Source organism: Aptenodytes patagonicus, chromosome 7 (assembly GCF_965638725.1).
Source record: "Aptenodytes patagonicus chromosome 7, bAptPat1.pri.cur, whole genome shotgun sequence".
NCBI lineage: Eukaryota > Metazoa > Chordata > Aves > Sphenisciformes > Spheniscidae > Aptenodytes > Aptenodytes patagonicus.
Window position 1 is genome coordinate 14401340 of NC_134955.1, and position 26851 is coordinate 14428190.

The 26851-nt window shown below is 38.1% G+C and overlaps 1 protein-coding gene across 1 annotated transcript in view; it reads left to right on the forward strand.

Annotated features, from left to right (window-relative positions):
- The first annotated feature begins 19426 nt into the window (after positions 1 to 19426).
- PDE3B (phosphodiesterase 3B) overlaps positions 19427 to 26851 on the forward strand; it is a 96167-nt gene continuing 88742 nt past the window's right edge. The window contains exon 1 of the mRNA XM_076344062.1: positions 19427 to 20692. Coding sequence (XP_076200177.1) covers positions 19655 to 20692 — 1038 coding nt within the window. The 5' untranslated portion in view covers positions 19427 to 19654. The remainder of the gene's footprint in view (positions 20693 to 26851) is intronic.

Genomic DNA, 26851 nt, shown 5'->3' on the forward strand with positions numbered 1-26851 from the left:
CAGAATGAAAAAGAAGAAGAAAGCTCTTGTTGTGCCAGAGTAAGAGACAGACTGAATGAAGGCAGCATCTCCATCCCCTTGGAGAAGGGGAAGGACAGATCCCAGGGAGATCACGGAGCCACTCCTGTCAGATGGACAAGCGGTTACTCGCAAGTAGCAGTGCTGTTACTGTTGAGCAAGTAGGAATGGACATACTGCTGTAACATTCAAATACCCTACTTTAATTTCTTTGGCCTGTATTTCATGACTCATGCAGTATAGCTTCCTGCACTAAGTAGCTGTTTATGTATAAGAATGAAAGTGTTATCAATTAATCTCAATCTTCCTCAAATAAAAAAAAAAATTCCATTGCTTAATATCTAGCAATTGTTGGGAGTTTGACTGTTACTATTGGGGGAAAGAAGTGGTCAGTATTAGCCTCAGGAGACTTGAGGTACAATTTGTGCTAAAGAGGAAGGATGAAGTAAAGCTCACCAGCCAAGCAAAAGTCAGGCTGCTCCTAGAATAGGTGGCATAGGTAAGAACATGTGATTACAAAAAGTGAGCTGCATTAGGCAAGTAACTCTCAAAGGTTTTATAACAAAGCTGTCCCTATTGAAATGAAATGTGGGACACCGTAAGAAACTCAGGACAGCAAAATCCTGAGACAGAAATAATTTATTTGTACAGTTAGCTCCCTTTTTTGTATTGTATGGTGAATGTCCATTTGATGATCAATCATCTAGGCCAACATGAGAGGGGGTGGATACTTTCTTCCAGAACAGAGTACAAGACTCTCTTAAAAACGATAATCAGGAAAATGAACTACAGAAGAGAGACCTTAAAACAGTGGTGTTCTTCCTTCCCCTATTAAAAGGAAAAAAACCCCACCAAAACACCAAAAAATTGTCTTTTTGTCCACTGTAGTCTACAAATACTGGAGGGCAGAAATTGCAATCACATTTGTTTCAGAAGACCCTTCAATTTGATATGCTGTATTTTGTTGGACTACATTTACACCTAACTTAAGTCACCATGGTTGATAATCACTTCACATTAAGTGCCTCTTACACTTCTCAAGTCATAGATTTGTATCTTTTGATTTTAATGCCACAAACCTGGATCTTAATCTCCAAAACAAAACTGGGTTTCAATAATGACCCAAACATCCTTATTCCAGACTGACATACATACAAACATTTCAGCTTCATGTACATGAGTTGGTTTCATCAAAACAAGATTACGTAAGATTAGATTAAATTGGATATTGTCATAATACATTCAGGACTGAACATTTTGACTAAGTTTTTTTGAGAACTGTCTTACTCTCTCAACAGTGTGAACAGTCCATATTTGGATTTAATGCAGGTAATAAATTTACTTCATTAATATATATTTTATAAGGTGAAAAGACTACTTAATTGTAAGCATTTGTGTACAACACTGGTCATATTTGATGACATTTTCATCAACTAGGTTAAGACAGGGCAAAAATTTGACAGCTGCTATAAACATACGTACTTGTCTTTAGAATCATTTAAAGTGCTCACAAAAAAATATCATTTTGTATTTAGTACTGTAAATAGGAAAAATAAACTTGTCTCTATAAATGATGCCAAATTCCTTTCCTGTTGTTTTGCAAGTTCTCAGTAGAGGTGCAGACATTTCTTTCTCTATGACAGCCTTGCACTCACGTTGCCAAAGGCATTTTTTAACATTTTCTAAACTACTGGCCAATTTAAAACACTGGAATATTTTTCCATGAAAAATGTTAACTACACAAAATTTTCAAGTCTATTCCTAACTTTTTAAAATCCATAGTTTTTGTGAACTGACATCATTTGTCCTTTTCAGGACAGGCCTTCAGGGCAACTAACTTTGTTTGACCATCAAAGCTGGCTGGGAAAGACCAGGCAATGCTGAAAGCAGGTTAAAATAATCCCTGTGGAAAGAGAAGTGCAGAAGAGTCTGGCTCTTTCTGTCCGGTCCTGGAACAAACAAGGAGCACAAGGTTCAACACACTAGAGCTGTTGTAGCACATCCTGGTCGTGGAAACAGTTTTTATTTGTAACTTCTTGTTTGAATAAAACAAAAATATATTTAGAGAGAAATTCATATGGATATTATTGCTAGTTATTTCTTGGACCTGAAATTTATTTCTTTGTTCTGAGTGAGGAAGGGTTTGTGTGTAATACATACTAATTGTACAAGAAAAATATATTTTGAGCTGTAAATTGCTTGCTAGCCTATAAGTTATGATTTAAACAGTGTACGTGGTATTGTCTGAGTCATCAAAAGATAACTGAAGAACTATTATCATAATTTATGGGATTATTATGAAATATATTACTGGAGTTTTATGAAAATCTGTTAAGCCTTTTATTTCAATGAAAAAGAATGGCAGTTATTATTTTAAGGTTCTGAGGATAGAAGATCAATTTCAGTGTGCATATAGCTGCATAAACCCTTCCAAATATATTAATTGCTACTGTTGATTCATATTGTTGGAATTATTTTTTGACTGAGTACACCTGAATCAAAACCAAAGCGTCATCAAACATTCAGCAGTGGATATACAACATTTTGAGACAGACGTCTATGAATGATGCACAAGTTTGTGAATGAATACTATATCAATTATATTAGTGATGAAATTTTTCAAAATTTCTACCTAGGAAAGAATTAAGTATAATTGTCAGCACAGATTGGAAATAACAGATAGAGTGATACAGAAATAAAGCCTTTGTAATCCATGAGACCACTAATGGATACCATTTCCTTATGACAGACATTATTGTCATATTAAGTTAATGGCTAGACAAAGTATTACCTTCTTAGTTATGCATTTATATTCCATAAATATTTTACAATGAGTACTTATATGTAGATCACACAGTAAAATGTTCACAATGTTTTTGCCACATCTATTATTGCCAAAAGTTTCTGCCTGAAAAATGGCAATACATTCACATACAGAAGTAAATTTGCCAGAGGCTATTAAACTAAGTACTTTAAAAAAAAAAAAAAGAGAGAGAAGACACTAGGAATGATTTACTATTCCTGGCAAGACATAAAGGATTTCTGTCACACTTCTCTTTACAGGCGTTTTCAAGTTCTATGGGAGCGTTAAACTTACTCTAATAGTCAGTTACTATTTAGGCAATAATTTTGGTATTTGTGGACCACACTTTTCAAAAAGTGACTCAGCCCATTCTTAGCATGAATTCAGTTTTTTATTAGGAAAGACTACAATACAGAACTAATACACAGGAAAAAATAGACGTTCGAGTAAGCTTTGGTCTTAAAGTCTTGCTGTCATCAGTCAGGTTTTTTTTCTGCTTGCCAAGCTCCTAATCTTGCTACATGGATTTTAACAGCTTTGCTGTCACGCATATCCCTGTTTTCATAGTACAAATTTTATTTGGCACTGCCATCTTTATTGCATATATTCCTAAACTAAAAACAATGCAAGCAGAAATCTAAGCCTGTCCTGACAAATGCGAGAGAGCTTCTGGCAGTGTAATGTCCATTGTCTGCAATCGTTCTGACAGATCACCGAGCTCAGACAGTGCATCATACATGCTTAAATTATGAACAAATTCCATTGATGTAATGATAATTCTAAATCCAGAGTATTTGGCGCAATCCTTGGCTTCTAAGCCTGTTCCATGGAAGGATTCAGTGAAGGGCCTGAAGGGCTCTAAATTAATTCCAGACCACCTCGATATAACCCTGCCTCGAACCTAGCTAGTGAGTATCCAAAAATCTCTGCAGTAGTTATTAGCATATCACTATATAGTCAACACATCTGCACATCTGTTTTTAAGAAGTATACATCAAATAAATTTGTGACTACAGATGTCTCATTCACAACAGGTTCTGTGCACCAAAATATTTTTAAGCTGTGTTTATGACATCATTAAATGAACAGGAATAATGATTCTTCAGACAAAAGGTATTACCATATGGAAGATTTCATACTTGGAATAGGGAGGAAAAAAAAAAAAGGTAGAGTGTGAAATCAGAAGACTATGTTTGCATTTGTATAGACCCTTTCAACTGTTATAATAATTAATAAAAACAGGAAGATATTTTCCAGGTTGGAAATTGAATATGTACCTTAGGATTTTGAAAAGTCACCAGTGATAGAGGCTATCAATTTTCTGTTATGCAACTTGACATGCATTAAGGCAATACAACTACCAGAAAGCCCTGGGTACCTCCTTGTTTCATAGTGAGCAGCAAATATGAGTGGATTTGTATTTCTTTTTAATATTGTGCAAAATCACATAGGTGAAAGTTACAAAATAAGCTCTCAAACAGAATGCTCCTTTTATCAAATTCTGTATTCTATTAACTTTACGCAACACTCAGCACGTTTAGATTAGTTTCAGACAAAAATAGTCTTCTTACCGCTAAAGGAAAACTTTAAGTTAATTTGTTTAGGATCTATTCCAAAAACCACTTATACAATGTAATTTGAAGTATGCCCTGATACTGCTTCCTTATCAATAATTACCAATCTTCACCCAGGTATACGGCTTGCCCTTTCATAATGTAGTTTTCTACTGAAGTGATATCAATATATATTTCTAATGCAAATCAGACTCATTAAGCATTTCTTCAGAATATATTCAACCTGAGTTTTAAAAGCCAGTTTCTGAGTTACAATCTTTACATCATTATCAATGATTGTTTTTTCACTGACTTAAGTATAGCCACAGTTTTACTTAGGTCTTGAACATGTAGTTGGTACTGTCAAATTTAAATCAAATGAAGAAAGTATATAAGATATAGTTTATTTCTGCTTTTATTGAAAACTGGCGGGTATGTGTGCCTATCTCCAAACTTCGTATCGTAGCATTTGCCTTGTGAATTTAAAGGATTAATCTAGATACTGGGTATCAGCCTGCAGCAACATATTTGTGAATGGTCTTCTGGGTTTTGGTCCAAATCTGGTTAGCCACAAAGAAGGAAAGAAATCAAAAAATATAACAGGAATTGACAGAATAACAACTTTATTATGCACATTTGTATTTTTACAAAAGGTTTTAATAGTACAGTGTTGTGCAACTGTAGCATACAAGTAAAATGGTAGCAGTACTTCATTGCTTAGGAGTGGTTTACCTCTCCTTTAAGAGACTTTTGAGTATTGGTATCAAATTGACCAACTTTCCCTGGTTTCTAGCCAGGGATGAATACATTATACAATCACTTCTACAAAGTGAAGTGAATGTGAATTTCATAGAATGTTTCTCAGCTCAGGAAATGCCATTTCTTAAGTTGCACTGCTGCACGTATACATATCACCATTTTAAGGTCTTTTCTTCTAATAGTTGATAAGTTTCAATATATATCTAGCTTTGCATGTGTTCTTCTTCCACACTTTTTCTTTCTTAATGCATACCTCTTTCCAAGATTAGCATAAGTTATGAAGGACCTGTGATGAACATTCACAAGCACTTCAACGCTCAAGTACTGTTTCCGACCACTCAAGAAGTGTTCAGAAACAGAGGAAACAACTCTGATATTCAGATCCTACTTGAAAACTAGTACATAAAGGAGAAAAAAATATTAGCAAACCCATCAAGATACAGTTTCTACAGTATCAACAAAAAAAAAAAAGTCGTCACTGGCCTGGAATTGCAGTGCTGAAACAGCTGTCAAATAGATTGAGCTGATAGAGGAACGCAGCGCCATGCAGGAAATAGAGCAGGATTCCAGACAATGAGGCCAAGGAAAGGAAAGTTGGCTTTTCTGTGTATCATATGGTAAGTTAAGTGTACTCGGCCAAATAAATTTGCCTTTTATTTGTTCTTCTGTTAATTAGGGTATTTCTCTGAAGGGAAAAAAAAATTCTCTGGGCATTTAAAAAAAAAAAAAGACTTCAATAATGAAGTTGAACAGAGAAGTTCAATAGAAAAGTTGAAATTATGTCAGATCTGCCTTATGTTCATCCTTAGCTATCAGAACGATCATTGTTACCCTATTTTATCTTTCAAACCAACTCTGAAGATTAGAAAACACATGCATGGTTGACATGAATGCATCTGTCTCCTTTAACAGCTGATTACAAAAAGGTCTGGAAGACACTCTGGAGTAAAAAAGATGGCATTTTCTATTCATGTCCATGGGAAGAATAGGTCTTGGTTAACCACATTCTTGTAGAAAAGTCTCCAGAACATTGTCATGGACTTCCTGCTTGTGATATGGATGCTTGAAATGACCTGATCTGTTTTCCAGCTCATTCAAGAACCCAGACAGATTGCTAGCAGAAACATCTGATAACCTGATATACTGTACTTCTGGGGAGGACAGCATACCTCCTCCCGATCTCAAGTCACCCAAGGACAACTTCTCGCCAAGAAAGCAAGCATCTGTTACAAAGACCTGGAAGAATGGGTAATTAGAAGAACATTGTAATAATAACGTTGCTCAAACTCAGCCACAAAAAGTCTATACTTCAAAAAAAGGGCAAAACTTCACTGAACAACCAGTAGAAGAGTAAGCTATTTCCTACCACTTCTGCTTGCTTCTGGTATGGTGTTCCAGCTCACACCCCTTTGTGGTCCGTAATGCTCCTTTGGAATGGATGCTAAAGACTCTCTTTCTTTATAATTGTTTTATTCTCCCTGGAAACACAGAAGCCAAGAAAGTTGCCTAAGAAATAAGGAGGAGGTGAAAGCACAGACTGCTGTCCCTGCTGCGTCAAGTAAGGCTTGCAGGATTGTTCTAGATGACATATGACCCTCAATAATTGGAGTGTCAAACTTCTGGCAAAAATTTTTGGGCAGTAATCTGATAAAGGTCACCACATGGTCAAAGATCTTGTGGATATAGTTTGAGAAGCATGCAAGGTAGTTCCAAATGTGGAATTGAAGTGAGGCTGAAGAGTCCAGTCTTTTATGGAGCACAAGTAACTCAAGAGTTCTTAGAAAAGTAGCCTTGGAAAGTACTTACAATGCACTGAGGGGAAGTGAAGATCTAGACCACAGGGAGATCTCTTCCTTAAGAACATGATAGTATGGTAATAGCCTGTGTTAGGGCTCTCTGGAAAACAGGTAGTGTGATGCTGCAGGTCTGACAAGCTTCTCCAATTGCCACAATTGTCATGGAGCTGACCCACTACTAAGGTCTTGCTCAGGAATCAGAGGGTCCCAGGTATGGGGTTTTGTCTTTGGAGTACAGCTCTTTCCCATCCTGACTGAAACGGGGAGTTCAAAAGCAATTCTTTAGTTGTGTTGATGGGATAATAAGCTATTTTGATGCTACTTGGTCCTGAAGAACCCACAACCTAATTAACAAATACTCCTGAATCTGGTGCTAATGATCTCAGTGGGCAAAAAGACAAAGTTTTTGAGTCACCGTGCCTGGAAGTATTTAAAAGATGTGTAGATGCGGCACTTACGGACATGGTTTAGTGGGCATGGTGGTGTTGGGTTGACGGTTGGACTCGATGATCTTAGAGGTCTTTTCCAACCTTAATGATTCTATGATTCTAAAGTTGCCCAGGAATATGGGCTATCAAAACAATGGGAATGATTATCTAAGATTAAGAAACAATTGTCAAGATCAATGCACCTCTCAAAACCCCAAAGCAGAACCGAAACAAAGTAGAATAAAAATACCAGCAGTAGCTAAAACTCTCTTAGCTGTAAAAAAACTGAAAAAGTTTCAAAGTTGGGAGTCAGCTTTCCACACACCACAGGTACTATATGAAATGAAGAATCATTTTGATTCAGTAGACATTTAAGAGCAATTGAGTAGAAAGAGGACTGTGCTTATTGTCACATTGACATCATGCAGGGGGTTGATACTTATGCATGCTCCTGCTGCTATCAATAAGATTATCTGACCTATAGTGCTAGGTACAGATACGCTCTCAGTGTGAATGCAAACATAGATCAGCTGATAAAGAGAATATTGAATCCTTGCCTAATTCAAACGAAGAATGTTTAGCTTACTATTAATCATCGAGGTAGTTTTTTAAGAAAGCTAGCCCTTAGAGAGTCCCATAGCCTGTCTATCTGGTAAAAAGGAAAAAGGAGGGGAAAAAGTGGAAAAAAAGGTGGGGAAGGAAGCAAAACAGATGACAGATCTCTTATCAGAAGAAACGGCTTTCAACTCCTGGAACATATTGTTTGCATTACATGTCTAACAAATTTACATTGGCATTTGTGAACTATGTTCAGTGATTAAGTAATTAACAATACATGGCAAGTACCTGTTCCTATTGGTTAAGGTTCATGTAAGTTAAATTTCTGCAAGTCCTTTTGTCATTTAAGACTAACTTTCCAAGTAACTGGGAATGCACAGCGTGACTTCACGAACATCTTATAAAACGTCGTGTCCGTTTATAAAAGTATTTATATATGTTTTAGATTAACACAAACAGAAAACAAATGTACTTGTGCATACTGCTCTGGCAACTGGAATCTTGTTACCTTACATATAGTAAAAAAAACTATTACACACTCATTTCATTTATGTCCCAAGCCAATATATTCATGTATCTGCTATAAAAAACAAAGGCTTTTAGCTAGATCTCTCAGAAGCATGATCCTGTTTATAAAGCATTATTGCCTAAAGCCTCAGTACAAAAAAATACATACTAAAGTAGCATTCCTGCCTATCCTCTCTAAGGCTCTTTCATTTTGCTGGGCAGTGTACAGAATCGGGCCTCTCAACTCAAAACCTGAAAATTCCTTAGTTATTTTAATTTACATGCCAGATTAATATATTTTACAGCAATTCAACATTTTTCTATTCAGAAATATGTTAATTGCACCATTAGATTTGGTACAGACCTATTTGTGTAGGAGACCTGGCTGAGGAGGTAACTAAATAATTGAAATCCTGGGATGTATCCTAACACCATAACTGCCCCATGTACATTTTAACAATTCCTAAACTACGAAGTATATAAATTGAGTCTGGAAAATGGTTATCTTTTTTTCCCTAATATATCAGAAAGCATTGAAAGTTTAACTAAACATTTCCTTAAAACTGGAATGCTCTTTTCCTTCTTCCCTCCACCCCTTTCAAAACTTGCATGACAAATGCATCAATTGTGGGAAGAGGACATGTTAATAAATAAAAGCAAAACTAAATTTATGTGTAAAGGATAGATTCCTCACTTTCAGCGTTAAAGAAAGCAAACATGCCAAGTATGTAATATTTTAATGAATAGGGCTATTTTAGTAACTTCACAGTAAGTAATTAAGGCCAAAACTGAAGAACATAAAATCTTGTTTAAATCCAACCTTTAACAATACTACCTGACATCTGATGTTCACTTTTTAATATAAAAGTACCTCAGAATTAACAGCAGCAATTTGAATATATGATGTAAGCAACTTCAGTTAAAGTATGTCACTCAGCTTCTTTGGTATTTGGCTAACCTTTGATATTTTTTATATATCAGTTAATGAAAGCAGTGTGTAGTGTTTTGAATCCCAAAGGTTGCATGCATCTAGGAGACCTACATTTAGGAAACTACTACATTGCAATAAGACTTACAATAATTAAGTACTAAAAAACAAAGTGGTCAGGAATCACAAACTTTCAAACCATTATCAAGCACACATTGGTACTAAGCAGTAATTATTATGAACTTTGGGGTCTTTGTAATTAGCAGCAGTCACAGAGAAACAGATTACAAATCAGCAAATTTTACAAATCAGCAACTAAGTAAACAATAATAAAGGGTAATACAGGTATATGTTCACTTCATTTACTAATTGTACTGTTTGTTCACTATGCTTTTTTCTCTGGCAATTTATTGGCATAATATTCACATTTAATAAACATTCTAATTCTAGCAAAGACGACATTTTGAATATAGCAATCCAAGGAATCAAGTAAACATAGCACTGCAGTTCGTTGTAGATCAGTGCTAGTGAATACTGTATCAGTGAAATTTATTATGTGATATCTATTCCTCTTGAAAAAAATTATTTGAATGCTAAATAAATAAAAACCTCTGTAACTCAGTTCATGGTCAATGTTATGCTAATAGTTATAATAAAATAAGATACATGCGTTTCATGTAACTTGCAATTGATATAACATTTTTTCCAAATGTAATTAAAATTCCATCAAGGTTGAACTAGACACATTTTCAGATCTCAAAAAAACCCTCGAGATTTTTTTCCATGCTTCCATAAATTCTTACATAATTTAAACAATCACAACATGAATCATTATGGAATGGTATAAATGATATGGCAAGTACATGATAAATAAGAACTCAGTTAATAATGTAAACTTAACATAGTTCTTCACTGATACAGCGTTTGTTATATTAAGCATCAGTCATTGCTACCTAGTTATTACTAATTGAGCATAAGTGCAAAGATACCATAATGTAAACCTCTGGGTTTCATTAATCAGCTCCGGTAAAACCTATTGCTGTGTCCAGTTCACTCTCTTTCAAGGTCCTTTCCTCTCAGGTTGTTGTTAATTCAAACACAAAAACTCCAAAGCAATGAAAGAACCCTTCTAAATGTGTTGCTTTTGTTACTGTGGGTCAATTATTGCAAGAAAGTTCCAACAGGTGCACTTGGCTGATTGTTTCTACATCATTACTTTGTACCCCAGTATGCTGGACACATTTTAGCTATAAATAAGCACATAAAATTTAATCAACTGAAGTTAATACACTTGCATTATCTAGATTCAGAATTTGTAAAATTTCCATAGCATACCCTCATTTTTGCTTATGTAGTCAATTCAGACGTGTTGTTAACAATAGGGGAGAGAGGCTTTTTATGATGGACCCGTCTTTGCTGCTTGGGTAAGCCCCACAGAGATTAGCAGTATTTTCTAAAAGATCCTATTTATTCTTACTCATAAGAACATCACCTGACAAAAATGAACATCTTGGAAATATTTAAATACATTTTCACATCCAACTGTTCTTCCTCCTCTTACTGTAACATCATGCCTAAAGGTAGTAAGCGCTACTTTTGAGCACAAAAACAGCTGAGTTAAATCATCAAGTTACTCAATCTTGTGAAACTGCTGTCTGCTTTACCTGCATTTGTTTGCCTTTGACAACTAAATACAATCCCTCAATGTTTCTAAATAATCATGATGTATCATTATACCGTACAGAGGGGACAAAAGCAGCAAACCATCAGAGTTACAAAAACATTTCAAGTCTTTAGTTGGTGTGCAGTTTCTGATGTAGTAAATTCAGGCTCTGAGTTGTCTTAAGCCCAAAGCACGCAATGGGTACTGCTTTCAATAAACTGTGAATGGTGAAAGGGAGTGGGAGCTTCAGCTAAGATGCTAAGAGCAGACTGATAAATTACCGCAATTGTACGCAGTATTGATTATGAATGCTAAACAGTCCTATTGTATTATATGAGGAAGAAAAGTAACTTTTAGCTAAATAAGTAGACTGAAATAGGAAAGATTACTGAGACAAGTTTGAAATTGGAACACTTTCACTGCATGTCATGACTTCCTGGACAACATAGAAGGCTCAAGATTATGTACAATGAACAACTGAACAATTAATAAAATTAACCTAAGAAATGCTGGTGCCATGCTTAGGTTTTACAGGACAGACATAAACCACATAAATTTATCATTTTAAAACCAGATTTCTGTCTCCTACTACAATTTATTCCTGTCTGCTTTTTTACTCAGATGAGTTCTTTCTGTGGTTAGAATGACAAAATACTTCCACATTAATAAGCTAATTAGCTTAATTGCATAATTTTGCTTTTTTTTAATCTCATGTTGAATCTCCAGAAGAAATAGTTACTAAGTCACAATTACATGATTCTGTTACATTTCTCTTTCTGTCTGTCTGTGTGTCTGTGTGTAAAAAAGTTACATTTACATGTTTTGTTCTGGAGATTTGCTTACATAGACTGTCTTACAAGACCATCATTACTTTGAATGCTAAAACCAAATTAATCTCCAAACATTTCAGAAGTCAAGGTAATGATATATAATAGTTTATGATAATCTTAAAATGCTTAATATTCCAGATAATAATCTTTTTTTTTATACAAGAGGTAAGATACTGTACATTATTTCCACATATTTTCTGTCAAAGCACTATTATTCAGACATTTGCAGCCTGATACTTCAACTCAAAGGTTTCAGTTTTATTTAATTATTAACAAAACAAATAGTGAATATGTTAATACTATTTTCTTCTAGGTCCAAGCTTTTACAATACTTACCATAAGAAAGCATTAAGTACGATGAACTTCTGAATACATTAAGGCCTATAAGGGTTTCATACACATAACTGAATGAAATAATAGAGCCAAACAAAATAGTAGAGATTATACTCAAGCATGTGCTGAAACACAGGCCAGACCCTGAGGAGGTGTAACTCAGCACAATTTCTTTACTGGGTTGTTTTATGCCTGCTGACAATATAATGTAATTTTAGCAATTTAACAGAATTTAAATGAATGTTAATTAACGAGGACCTGTCTTAATGATTTAGTGTGAATAAAATGGGTATCTGAAAGACGTGGAAATGAGAGAAGCTGACTAAATGATTCAGCTCACTTTTTTTCCCCTCTCCCTCCCAGTAAATTACCTGACTTGGACTGATTTTGATCTTTTTCAGAATATATTTATGCATCTGATGCTCATGTGTTAAGTCGGACTTCTCTGAAAAACCAAACCAGCTCCCTAGTTAGATTTAATCTTTGGCACTATTAAAGAGCAGAGTCCATAAAATGCCTCTATTTCAATTCAAGACAGAAATTTCAATTAGCAAGTTAAGGACTGAATTGCCATCGAAATATTAGTATGTATTCTTAAGTTTAATGCTATTTCACTGAAGATGTAGATTTTATAATAAAACATGATTCAGCATAAAGTATACTTTTTATAGAGAGATGCTACATGTGAAGAAAGTCTCCTATTTTCTGTTTTATTACTAATCTTCAGTTTTGCTTATACTATAGGATGACAAATTGTACTCGAATAATCAGCTTTGAAAAAGTGAAATCTGGCAAAAATTTCACATTTGACAAATTCCTGCATTTTTACTGTCAAAAAATTAAACTATCCTGCTATTCTCCAAATAAGCTCATGTAAAAAAACCCAGTACCATATATAATTACACAGTTCTTTAATATCTTAAAGCCAGAATTTTGACAGCTATTTGTTGAACTTGATAGCCCATTATCTTTATTCTTATTAGGAAATAAGCATCCAAATTCATGGTACCTTGGGGAAAGAATTCAGCCAAAGACATCTTCATTTATTTAAATGGGTAATTTCTGAACGACTTCTCATTTTTTTCTAAATTTATACATTATATATTGCATAAAAATGATGTTTTAAAAACTTATGCAATTCCATTAAAACTTTCCATAAAGCTAATATGAAGTGTTAGACTATTAATGTTATTCAAAGGAATACACAGATTATACATGGCCTGACTATTGAAATCTCATCAGCATCAATAGATTCTGCTTGTAAAACATTATTTCAACTTTAAAGAGAGCTAGGGTATGATCAAAATACATTTCAGCTGTAGAGGTGCACATCATTACATGCTTATCTGGAAATGCACATGTTGGTCCATTTCAGAAGAGTCCAAGTTTGTTCAGATGAAGAGGCTGATTGCTTAGATTTAAAAAATATAGTAGAAGAAGCATCTGGATACAGTACCAGAAGCCAGCATGCTGCTGCTTCTCTTCATAAAAACAAAAATATGGGCACCAGAAAAAACTTGAGAGACCAGATAAAGATTTGTGTCTTTCTAGTTTCTAAAGAGTTAGTGTTTAATTAGGTTGATACAGTATTTCTGCTACTCACTGATTGTTCCTCAAAGTTTGTCACTGCTGAGCTACAGCTTGGATCACCACACCGGTATTTTCCTTTGCCAGAAATGGGAAATCTCATCTAACAATGGCAGCTCCATCTTTCTAGTGCTATCACCCACATTTTTTAAACTGACAAGCGCTATATCCACTAGGGACATCTTATCGTACAAGGAACAACTTTTTTCCACTACTCCTTTTCAGTTTTCTTTGCCATGTGCCTGTTTTGGACAAACTAAACTAAAAGATATAACTTGTAGTAACTTGGTCTTTGTTGCCACATGATGAAGATCAAAATGTTGTGACTTACCTTTGAAGCTGACTGCTTTGCTTAACGTGGAATGCAACTGGATCTCTCTTTCCCACCCTTAGACATGACAAATACACTAACAACACCTTATTGCAAGTATACTGACATGCATAATGAATACACTTGCACAAGAACCCCCTTTTACCTGTATTTTTTAATTCCCTGAGTAACTACATCTCGGTATCCTTCAGTCGCTTGTTTCCATTATGTCTGGTTGCCTATAAACCACTACAGATCTCTCTAGGCCTTTAGCGCTGAAGACATACAAAATTCTTAGCAGTTGATATCGTAGCCTGCTTTTAAAGGACAGGACATTACACACATGTATTTGAGATCATCCAAGCAGCTCTAGTTGCTAGCTGCAGCACATGTTTCTACAGTTCACCAAATAGAGCAGCCACAGCATTTGCCACAATACAGACTTAGAAAGATAATATATAATGCTGGTGTTTCTCCGAACATTCATTCAAGTTTGGTTAAGACTTTTGATTTCCCTAAGTGAACCACACTTGTATGAGTTTTCTGGAGGTGTAGTATTTCTTTTGTTTGTTGGTTGGGGTTTTTTTTTTGCTAACTGATTATGGCTGTAATAATGCCGTTTATTTATTTATTCAAGCATCTGATGTAAAACTGAAAACAAAGCTGAGGTACAGACAGACAGTTACTGCCTGCATCATCTTAACAGTCTTTATATTAATTTACAAATTAATTTCTCAAACTGTAATATTCAAAGAAAAAATAATGAAAAACATGGTATTCAGATATCAACTTCCTCATGAATATGAATGTAAGAAAAGCAGCAAATTCAGTAACTTATTAACTCAGAGCTCCAACACAAGGTATGTCCTCTGTTCCCTTTTTCTTTTTTTACATATGCTCTACACTACAACAGTAGTCAGGTAGTAGAATAGTTCCCTGAACAAGGCAGAAATTTACCCATTCTTCAGTCATACACAAGAATTTATACGCAAATGAGCCCAAATTATGCTTAGAAAGCCAAGCTATTTAAACCATGTAGCTGGTTTAAATTCCTTTTGTTTCCAATTTCAAAGGATACTTTGTTAAAAGAACTTGATTACATCTAAGTCCATTATTAAAAATGAATCTCAAATAGAACAGATGCATTTTAGCCAAGATAAAGATCAGTCCTCGAGACAGCTGTCAACCATATCTGAGACAATTTTGTCACAGAAATACACATAAAGGAGAATCTAGAAAGCACTGATGTGTCTCGTAATTTCCTGAAATATTACCCTCTGAAAGTTTCCAAGTTAAGCACTATATTGTTAATCTCTTTCCCCATGTAAAAAGGGCAAGGATTACAGTCAGGGCACAATTACATACAATAATAATTAGATCTAATTATGATTACTTTGATGAATACAGTATGGAAGGCTTGAAGAGAACCTTTAAAGAGGACTTCCTAGAGTTTCATTAACCTTTCTGTGCTGATACAAGAGAAAGCACAAAATGGTTTTCTGAAGTGAAGAGCTGGGCAACTGTGTCCAAAGTTATTAAACAGATGCAAAAATTGTCCAAATGGTGAGAAACTGTTTGGAATCGCAGAACTAAATTAGGAAGGAGTAATCAAAAGTTTGTATTTGATGTGTTTGAAGAACAGGAGACAACAAAGGTACTTTGAGGTGAAAACCACAGCAATTTTGAACAGAGCTGATCCCTGCATATACCAAGATTACAGGGCACACAATAGCCAGGGCATTGACAAAAAAAAATGGGCAGTGCAAACAGAAGAGAATGATTAAAACTTAGAAATATTCAAGTGGATGTGGTAAGATTTAGACACGTTCTGGATGTGTGGGTCAAAGGAAAGAAAGAGGCCAAAGAAGATACCAAGATTACAGCCTTGAGTGAAGAGAGTCATGGTTATATTCTCTGTTCTTTCTAGTTATTCTGTTTTGGCACAGAGAACAGACAATGAAAACAGTAACTCAGTATTTTGAAATATTATAGCCCAATTTTCATTTAGAAACTTACCAAATAGCAACTGAAGACATTTGTTTGTACCTCGAGGCCATAGTATCAATAGCCACTGTTAGCTAGGTGCAGGTATTCTCTCATATGGCACCTTAAGAATCAACCAAAATCACTAAACTACCTATCTTCTTTTGTTAGTGAAACTAGAAGATGACAAAAAAATTACATTACCCTGAAATTAATTTCTTCATTCCAATTTAAATGAAACACTTTATATTTTTCTGTATTTGTTTAAGGAACAGTAAATGAAAAGGTATTTCTTTATTCTCAAAATTATTCTGTCACAAGGAGAAATTTAGTTGACGCTCTTCTAATTTATGATAGATGCTAAACTACTCAAACCAAGTTTTCTTTATACTGAAATTGTTCATGATTAGATTGTAAACTCCTCAGGACAGGGGCCTGGAATATGCTAGGAAGAGTATTGTTAGGCAACAGAGATGCTACTAGAGAACAACTATATTCCCATTACATTTTGGAATGAATTGTGTATACATTTCTTCAGGGTGTTTTTGCACAGACATACCACTGAAATAAAAGCTAATTAATTCATGATAAATGATCTGAAAACAAATAAATAGTAAGGTGGTGAAGTATGCTGTTGATACTAAGTTACTGAGGGTAGTAAAAATAGAGCTGGCTGAGGGAATCTGCATACAGCCTCACAATCCTGAGTGCACTGGCAGGTGAAATTTAATGTAGATAACCATAATGTAAACATAGAAAAAAAATCCTACCCTTACCTATAAAACTATCCAGTGGATGTAGACGTTAACAGTCAGAAAATAGATCCTGGGATCTATATAGTTAATGCTATGAAAAGAATGTTCAATGTTTGTTCAATGTTCAACAGAACAACATTCAACAATGCTCAGTTTATTTGCTTTCTCACTTCCCTAACAAAGCAAAACAAGTAAATGACAGGAATTACAAGGAAAGAACTGGATAATGATATGAAAACCATTATTTTGACTGCTCTTGTGGTTTAAATACTGTGTGTAACTCCTGGTCTCCTCATCTCCAAAAGCATATAGTAGTGCTCAAAAAATAAAAATAAAGATTAATAGTAACAGGTGAAAAAAATCAAATAGACTAAAACTCTTCAGCTTGGAAAATACAAGACTGAGGAAAGATATAAAATCATGAGCTGAAAAGAGAAGGTGACTAGAGAGCAACTGTTCATTGTTTCTACCAAAATGAGCAGAGTATCAACTAAGACAGATAGGAAACTTTAAAAAAACAAAACCATATTTCACACAATGCATAGTCAAGTTGCATTGAGCAAGGACCTCTTCCTGCAGTACACTGCAGATGCCAAAAGCCTACATGGACTTAAAAAAAAAAGATTGGGCAGATTTGTGGAATAAAAATCTACCGAGAACTGTTAAAAATAAGATGCCTCTTCTGATTCAGAAGGTGCTAAAGCCACAGATGGTTGCATTCAGGGTATTAAGGGATCATATGATGTCCTATCCCTGTACTCTTCCTCAGGCACTTTCTAGTGTCCACTGCTACAGACATATATACTCAAATATGATGTTTTAATGAAGACTACACTATCTAATTATTTCTGGAATGCATTTATTTATAGCCGAATTCAAGGGAATCGAAAAATAAAGGATATGCATAATAGCAAGATACATCTCAGCCTTGAAAACATTTACATATACACTTGATTGTGTATCAATTATTGTGTATCAATTGATATCATTAACATATGAATAGAAGTAAATGTAAGAATATAATTCCCAAAGGAACTTCACATTTTCTCTCTTGAAAACTTTTTAACACCGATTCTGTGCCATCATATTGGTACTAAGTGTACCAAGTGAGGGCAGAATTTCTTTTTCATTTCTGGGAAAGAGTGTAGGAGTATTTCTAACAGAGGAAGGTGTACGACGGTATTAAAATTCCATCAGTTTGAGCTGCCTTTTGAAAAACAAATCATTACTTATTTCCATCTTCTTATGTACAGAAGTTACATTGTTTCTCACTGCATATTGTATTTTCTGTCAGCAATCATGCTGGACGATTTCTGCATATTGTCAACTTTTAGGCCCATATCCTGCAGCAGCACTTCCTGCTACACCACAGCTTCCCCAAAGCAACTGCTACTGGAGTGCTATTCAAACGTAGCAAATCACAAGCGATGGCACCAAGTCATTTCAAGAATTCCTTGTTTCAATAAGCACGCAAAAAGTGCAATCACCGACTTACCTGATCTGATTTCTAAACCAATTTAAGTAAAGCAGTACAATATTGTGTGGAAACACGGCTCAAAGGACATTTATTTCAAGTAACGAGGTAAAGACACAGAGTTATAATTTCAAAAGTGCTAAGCAGTTGCTCTTCCAGAAACAAACAGGACGAATGAGCAAAGGCATTACTCAAAATCCCATTAGCTGCCTATTTTCACTTACAGCAGTCTGAACACTTTCAACAGTCTGGTCCAAAATGATTATTTTCATCCATTCCAAAGGGATTAGCTGTGCAAATAATCAAAGCTGGTCGACCAACGCGGTCTGATCTGTAACTTAGTTAACAGAGACTGAAAAAAAGAGCAGACAATTACTCTAATCCATACTTACTTTTCAGGTGTTAAAAAAAAGAAAAAGAGGGATGGTCCTTAAAGGGAAAATACTTCGATACCGTTTGTGTGCTTTAAAGCCCGTACTAGCAACTTTTCCAGGGTATCTCAAAACCAAAAGACAAGATAAAAAAGAAAGTTAAACCAGCTCAGCGTTTCTGTCCCTAATCGCTTGACCAGATGTCCCTTCCCGCAGCTGCGGCGCGGTGGCGAGGGCGGTGCGCGGCCGCCTGGGCTCACAGGGGCCCGGCCCGCTCCCCGCACGCTCCCCCGTGGGGGCGGCCGACTACCGCGCGGGACATAGATATATTTTTAAAAAAGGATCTGATTAATACACACGGAAAGCGCGGTTCCCTGGGCCCGGGCGCCGCGGGATTCCTCCGCTGGCCGCGGCGGAAGCCGCTCCGGGGGCGACCGGGACGCCGGAGCCCCGCCTGTCACCTCTGGGCAGGCAGCCGCCGGGCACGGGGCGGCGGGAAGGAGCCGGCGGCTCGCGCCGGGCGTGGAGCGCGAGCGCGCCTCCCCACCCCGCCCCCGCTACCGTGAGGCCGTTAGCGCGTGGCAGTTAGCGCGCAACCGCTCCCGGGGCACGTGCCGCCGCAGGGGCTTCCGCGCGCGCCGTGTGCAGCGGCGTGAGGGAAGGCGGGCGGGCCGGCGGTCGGGGGCTGTTCCTCGCCGCACTCCCACCCCCGCCGGGGCTTCGCCAGCGGCCGCTACTGCCGGTGAGCGCTGGGAGGCGACAGCGAGTCCCTGCCGCTGGATCCGTTCGGGGGAAGCGAACGAGCGAGCGAGACTTTTACCTTTTCTCTCTTTCCCGTCTTTACCCACCATGCTGCGGACGCTGCTGCCCGCGGACGAGAAGCGGCGGCTCAGCCCGGCGCCTTTCTCCTGAGGAGATGAGGGAGGCGCGGCCGGGCCGGAGCTAGCGCGACCCGCGCCTCTTCCCCCGTCCTCCTCCCTCCCGTGTCCGCGACCACCATGAGGGAAGAGAGAGAAGCCGCCGCCGCGGCCACCTCCCACCACGGACCCAGCAAACCCCCGCAGCACTGCCAGCAGCCGGACGGCGGCGGGGCGGCTGCCCCCCTGGCGCTCCCCGGCGGCAGCGGCAGCAGCCCTGAGAGCCTGCGGAACGGCTACGTGAAGAGCTGCGCGACCCCCCTGAGCCAGGACCCCCCGAAGAGCTTCCTCTCTCTGTTGCTGTTTCCTACCGCCGCCGCCGCCTCCTCCTCCTGCCGGGCTCTGCTCAGCCTGGGCGCCCTGACCGCCGTTGTCCTCTCGCTCCTGGCCTTTCACGGCCGGGGCAGCGCCGGGGGCCAGCAGGACGGGAGCAGCTGGCGGAGCCCCCGGCCGCTGCACGCCTTGCTGTGCCTGTCCCGCTGCCTCAGCCCCCTCTTCAGCATCGCCTGTGCCTTCTTCTTCCTCACCTGCTACCTGGCGGGCGGCAGGCGCGGGGAGCACGGCGGCGGCACGACCCGCTGGTGGCTGCTGGCGCTTCCCGTGTGCTGCTACTCGGGGGACTTTGTGGCGCTGCAGTGGCTGCTGCCCGCGGAGGGGCACGAAGAGGAGTCCCAGCCCCCCGCCGAGCCGCAGATGGTCCTAGGTAGGCTCCTGACAGTGCTGGGCTCGGTGGCAGCGCTGACCCTGCTGCAGAGCTCCCTGAAGTTGCGCCGGAGCCTCCTCGTTTTGGTCTTCTCCAGCCTGGTGTGGCTGGTGTCGCTCACCAGCCTTCACTCGCTCCCCCCAGCCCTCAGACCGCTGCTTGCCGGTTCGGTCGGGGTGGCAGGCTGCCTCCTGGCGCTTTGTGGCGTGGAGCACGGCATCTTCTCGGCTCAGAGCCGAGGAGTGCACCACCAGCATCATCACCACCCACGGCTCCCCAGCGTGGAGGAAAAAGTGCCTGTGATCAGACCCAGGAGGAGATCTAGCTGCGTATCCTTAGGGGAAACTTCGGCCAGCTACTATGGCAGCTGCAAAATGTTTAGGAGACCCTCGTTGCCTTGCATTTCCAGAGAGCAGGTAGGTGTCTCCGAAACCGGAGGGAGAAACTTTCTGAGGAATGAGCGCCACTCGCTTTTCCTAACTGCTGTATATGTCTGTGCTGGATGTCCGCTGTCAAACTCCTGTTAGAGGAATGGACGAAATAGCGGGTTTCTCAACTCGTTCTGCAGAATCGATATAATCCTTTATGTCTGTATAGAAGCTAAAACATAATAATGTATTTGCTATAGGACAGAAGGCTTGCTCGCTTTTCATAAGATCTTAAATATTAAAAAGTAGTTCTTATTGATTGAAACAAAACCCCAAACCAAACATCTTCAGCTATCAGCTACCTTGTTATTTTGATTGTTTCTTCTCCAAAGCCCACCACCTCCTCCGCTTCTGGCAGACTTTACGAGAGAAAGAAACCATAGCTTTCTAGCTGCTTGGCACTTCCCGCTTTCTATCGACAAAATGATTGCCAAGTGCTAAAGAAATATCAGGTTTTGAGGGATATTATTTATCAAATGTTGGCGTTGTTTGAGTGGCAGCTGTCCTTCTGCCTTGCAGATTACTGTCTCTCGTTTCTCTCTTTCCCTCTCACCCTCTTTTCCTCGCTCCACATAAGTTAACATTAGGTTTGGGTTGATGGGATTTAAGAAACTTCTTTTTACTGAAGAGAGGGCTGTTCAGTAGAGCCTGGAGGGATGCCCGAAACGCTCAGTTTTCTTGAATGGAACTCTGTTGGTTTCTGCCTCCCGGAAAACTTTTCAATGAGTCTTGTTTTTTGTAGCGCAACCCCCCGTTGGTGGGGGGTGGGGAGTTTGTTTTTATTTGGGAACTTGCACGTGAACTGCAGGAACATCGAGTTGTGTTGCCGGTGGAACTGGCCCGAGGCTGCTGCAAGCGGATTATCAGCCCGTTATAGGAGGGAGAATAAGGGGAGTGTATTTAATAAACGTGCAAGTGAACAGTTTCTGGGAAGTGATTGTTGCTGTAGAATCCCCCATCTACTACTGTTGTGGCGGAAATTCATGGGTACTAAATGAAATTTTCTGGTTTTGCTTTGACATGTATTCCCTAATGCACTTCTTGTGATTGACTGTGAAATAGGTCTGAGGAAATACGAGGTGAATCTGAAACGGTGGAGTAGTTTTCGAGCATTTCTTTTCCTGCGCTTGCACAATAGTATAATACAGAGGTAATTGTTTTTGCATAAAAGGTTAAAATGCAAGTATGCTGTAACAGGCTTCAGAAATAACTCATTCAATAAGTTTCAAATTATCTAATGCATGCTATGAAAGAAACATTAAAATATTGTACTAGCAGTTAAGGTATGTAGGGAATATCGTATAATAATTTACTTTCTCTGTTCCCTTCTGGATAGTAAATGCTCTTTTTTTCTGTCACATTTGTCTGCAGTTCAAAAACCTCAGAAAATGTGTTTTCATTAACCTTTCTAGATGATAGAAGATATTTGTTCTTATGCAAGTTACTAAATGCTTCCTTTGATATTTGGCTCACTTCCTAAAGGCATGCGTGTATTTCAAGTTAAGGCATTTATTATTCTTTAAGTAACACTATAAATGTCAACCATAACTAAATACATAGAATTTATTGGCAGTACTTAAATCATACCTGTTCATAATAAAATGTAACTGTTTGGTAGACTTCCAGAATTTAATATCTTTGTTATCACTAGAAGTGAACAGAAACAACAGAGAGATCTGAAGGTCTTTATTTTCCTAATAGTCTATTATGCTTTACAATAAATATTTGTGTTTTATTAAGCACAGTTTAAATGGGATTCATAGATATATGTTCTTTGCAGTATTTTATATGTGATTTTATAAGGATAACACAGGTTAAATCCTCTGATCTGTCTGACTTGGAGAGAGATCAGACATTGCAGAGCTGATAAGACATCAATTGTTTGGGCGGGGGAGAGAAGTAAGCCCATAACATGTGACTTTATTTGAATAAACACTACAAGGTTTTTATATTGCTTCCTTGAAACAGAAGGAATGTATGCACTTAGTGCTTTTCAGAGAGCATTTATTATGTGAATTATCTTTAAGGACTGATTGCATGTTTTGCAGATCTTTATAAAATATTCCAATGATTCTTTTCCAATATTAGTATTTTAAGAGTGAGTTTAATGAGCGTTGTCAGGAAGATCAGTGGAGTACAAGGAATGTCCTGCAGGTCCACCAAGACAGGAATACTTTGATGAATGAGAGCTAAGTTGCTATTGTGATTCTATTAGATGTATTTTGTATGATTGTTTTGAACCTCTTGTATGTAGAGGTTTTCATGAACCTCTGCAAGCAGCGGTACATAAGAACAAAAAAGACAGATGTATCGAATCATAGAATACCAGATTGGAAGGGACCTCAAGGATCGTCTGGTCCAACTTTTCTTGGCAAAAGCACAGTCTAGACAAGATGGCCCAGCACCCTGTCCACCTGAATCTTAAAAGTGTCCAATGTTGGGGAATCCACCACTTCCCTGGGGAGATTACTCCAATACCTGATTGTTCTCATTGTGAAAAACTTTACTCTTGTGTAGATTTTAGTTACTCTTTGAGGAAAATAGGGAGTGCTAGTATTGAGCTTAAGTTTTCAGTTACTTGTTGATTTGAAATTAGGCCCGACTCTCTGTCTAGTTAAATACATGAGAAAATAATTATATTGAGGTGACTGTTTTTTTCATTAATAAGCTCACAAGCCAACAATTCTAAGGGGTCTGTGTGGATGGAGGGTGTGTGTCGGGGGGAACAGGTATGTGCAACCAGTAGTGTGTGCACGCTGGAATTGGATGGAGCTATCACTGTTTTCTGGGGTAGAAGTGGAAAGAGGCCCTGTGAGCACGATCCTATAAATGCTTTCTAATTTGAGCAATCCTTATGACAAATAGATTATTGCTTTCTCTAATTGAACAGGTATGGTAACTATAATGCTGGAAGGTTGATAAAATTAGATTACCTTTATTCTTACCTTTTATATGAGTATCCATGCTTACTTTAGCCACCAAAGTCTACAAATTTATGCTGTGTGTGGCTTTTCTGCAGTACATGTGGCTAGCAGTTTGAGGTGGGAGGAAAGAGTCTTGAATAGATTATATCCTTAAATTTTTATGTGAGTATACTTAAATGCTATTATCAAAATATATAAATACACATAGAAGGAAGCAATATGACTAAAATTAAGGCTAAAAATTATGCAAATGCAATGTCTTTTCTGAACTCTACTATATTAACACTTCTGCTCACAGAAATTCATATGATTTTAGCAGTAAGCAGGCTTTTTGTATTCTTCCTTCAGTATTCATCTTGGACCTAGAAGGGAATTGCTTATTAGCAGTATGACTGCAGTATTGATTGGTATTACAGATTTCATGTAGATGATGTTTTGATTGCATGTATTAATGGGATGCTAATCTGTTAGCTGTACCTACCCTGGCTGGTATCATAGGATTTATCTACATTGACTGTTGCATATTTAGCACTTAATTATTTTTTTTTCTGCATGAAAGCCAAATCAGAATTAGGAATCTAAAAGGTGCTTGTCAGTATTGCAGATCTTGTAAATACTCTATGTCCTGATCCTGAAAAATCTTGTAGTAAAATATTTTTTTTTCTTTAACATGGTGGTGAACATGTATATGAGAGCAAATAACTGTGTGTAGGAACTCATACATAGCAACTTCTCAGAATCCAGAAAGAATATGTGATTTCTAAAATTCATGTTTTTCCTTGAGTAAAGAATAGGCCTTCCTAATTAAATATACAGGATATGTGTCCAAAACAGTCTGCAGACAGAGCTGATACTTTTCCTAGTTACCTGACTAGGTTCAAACATGTAGGAAAGCTGGGATATTTCATGGATAAAGACTGCTTTCATGTTGTGCTCTGCTAATTACAGGAAGAACTGTCTTGTGGTTAGGTTGTTGGATTGACCACCACCTCTCCCCAGTTTCTGTTCCAAGCTATCTCGTACCTTTGATGTATTACCTTAGGAAGATCAGGACTTGATTTCAAGAGTCTAAAATATTTATGTAACTTGAAATTAATGCAGTTCCTTATTTGCTGAGACAATTTATATCTGTGTCTGTTACCCATTTGTGAAACAAATTATACTTTGTCCTTAAGTACTCAGGGTATAAACTTTCTAGTGCAGAAGCTGTCTGTTAATATGTGTTTTACAGTGTCTTAAAATTGTTCAATTCAGATACTGTTTGCAGCCTAGAAACGTGAACCTTTACCTGTTGATTGCAGCCAATAACATAAAAGGTAGCTCTTCTTGCTATGTATTTGACAAACTAGCTCTTTGAAATTTTAAGTTTTCCTCTAATGATTGCAATGACTTACCACAAATGTACCTGCATGTCAAGATATGTTTCTGTTGTTAACAGAATCTTCGTATCTCTTGGGTTTTTATTGTTTGTCTTATGGGGAAAATCAAGGTAGAAATGTGGGTGTGTTGAGCTGTGAATGTAATCAATTTCAATGGGATGCAACTGAGTGTGGGGAATATACAAAGAGAAGGATTACGTGCTGAAAGCAACAGTCTTGGAAAACTGTTTTTGCAACCATGTTTCGGATGAGTAGGATTATATTGGTTTTGTCTGGTCCTCTCTGACCTTGACAAAATGTTTTGCGCTAGATGAAATGTGAAATGAGAAGACTCTTGCTAAGAGTTGCATCCTTTTTTCTTTCTTTCATTTTTTTCTTCTTTTTTTTCCATCCTGAACTTATATTCTTGAATTATTATACCGCAAAGAAAGGATGATTTGAGCATGGTCTGCCCATAGAGACATGTAGAGAGGTCAGAGTTTAAGATGGTATCCTCTGGCAAAGTGACCACCAGGACCATACAGTGGTTCACAGAGAATGGCAAAGAATGCTATTAGGGAGACTGAGTGCAGTTAAGAACTCTGTTAGCTAAGTTTTCCTTAAGCTGTTTTTTAGATATCCAAGACTTGGTGGCAGTTCATGTTCTGGACAGAAAGAGTACACTAAAAGCAGGAAAACATGTCTGTAAGTCATCAGTGTCGCAAAGGGGGTTGACTGTTTCTGCAGGTGTGGTTTCCTGGAAAGGAAACATGAAAGGAGAAAGGAAGGAGATCAAAGACAACTGCTGTGGAAGTGCTGGAGAAATTTGGAGGAAGGTGAGGGTGGCATATTATAGGAGTGACCAGAGCGCCAGTAGGAAAGAAATGGAGGAAGCTGGGAGAGAAAGTTCCAAGAACTGTGTGATTGACTGCGTCAAAGAAAACTAACAGGCTAAATGGGATAAAGTACTAATTTTCAGCTTTGACTAGGAAGACATTTTAAACTTATGAAAGAAAATTGAAGAGATGAGGAACAAAAGGTTTCCAGGAGAGTCTCTAGAATGGCAAAGAGGACAGCCTCCACGCTGTGGTTCGTCAACAGTGTACTTTGTGAGGTTAAATATGAAAGGGAAGAGAATTACAGGAGTCAGGTATATTTTCCTGAGGAAAAGACTCATCTTTTGACACAATGTATGTGTGTGCATGTATGTGCCTGACAGTACCATCCTAATAGTTGAACTTGACCAACTGAACTGATTGAATACTATGGCCTTAGAAGTTTCAAAGATATCAAATTCCAGGAAGTTTTATGAAAAAAGGTGAATGGGAAGTGAAGAGACCCTATCAAATATGCCCTAACACTGGGCAAGTCTGCAGTGTGAGCTGAACTCTAAGAATCCACATTAGAGTATCTCTCATGTCATGAGTAAATACCAGAACTGGGGAGGGCAGGAATTCTGTTAAAGCTTTGACGTTTGATAGGAAACTTATATTTTTAAAAAAGCTTTTTTCCTCCTGTTTTGGTTTTCTGATACCTAAAAATGAAAACTTCATGCAGCCTTACCATCATTCAAACAAATCACTGAACAAAGCCAACTGTAACTATCACATCTGGTGTTCAGAAACTAGTTGCTGAAGATGGAAAAGAGTAAATCTTGTACTTTGTGCAAAGATAAGGATTACAGGCAGGGAATCTGGGAGATGTGGTCTGTTCTATTGTTGATGCAAAAACTTGTGGAGGAAAACAGATGAGAAACTTCTGCCTGCCAAATGAGAAGGGAGGGCAGGCCACAGGAGGCTACAGCCATAGAATATTTTGTTGGAATCTCACCCATTTTTCCAGGACGAAACCATGTGGAGAGAGAG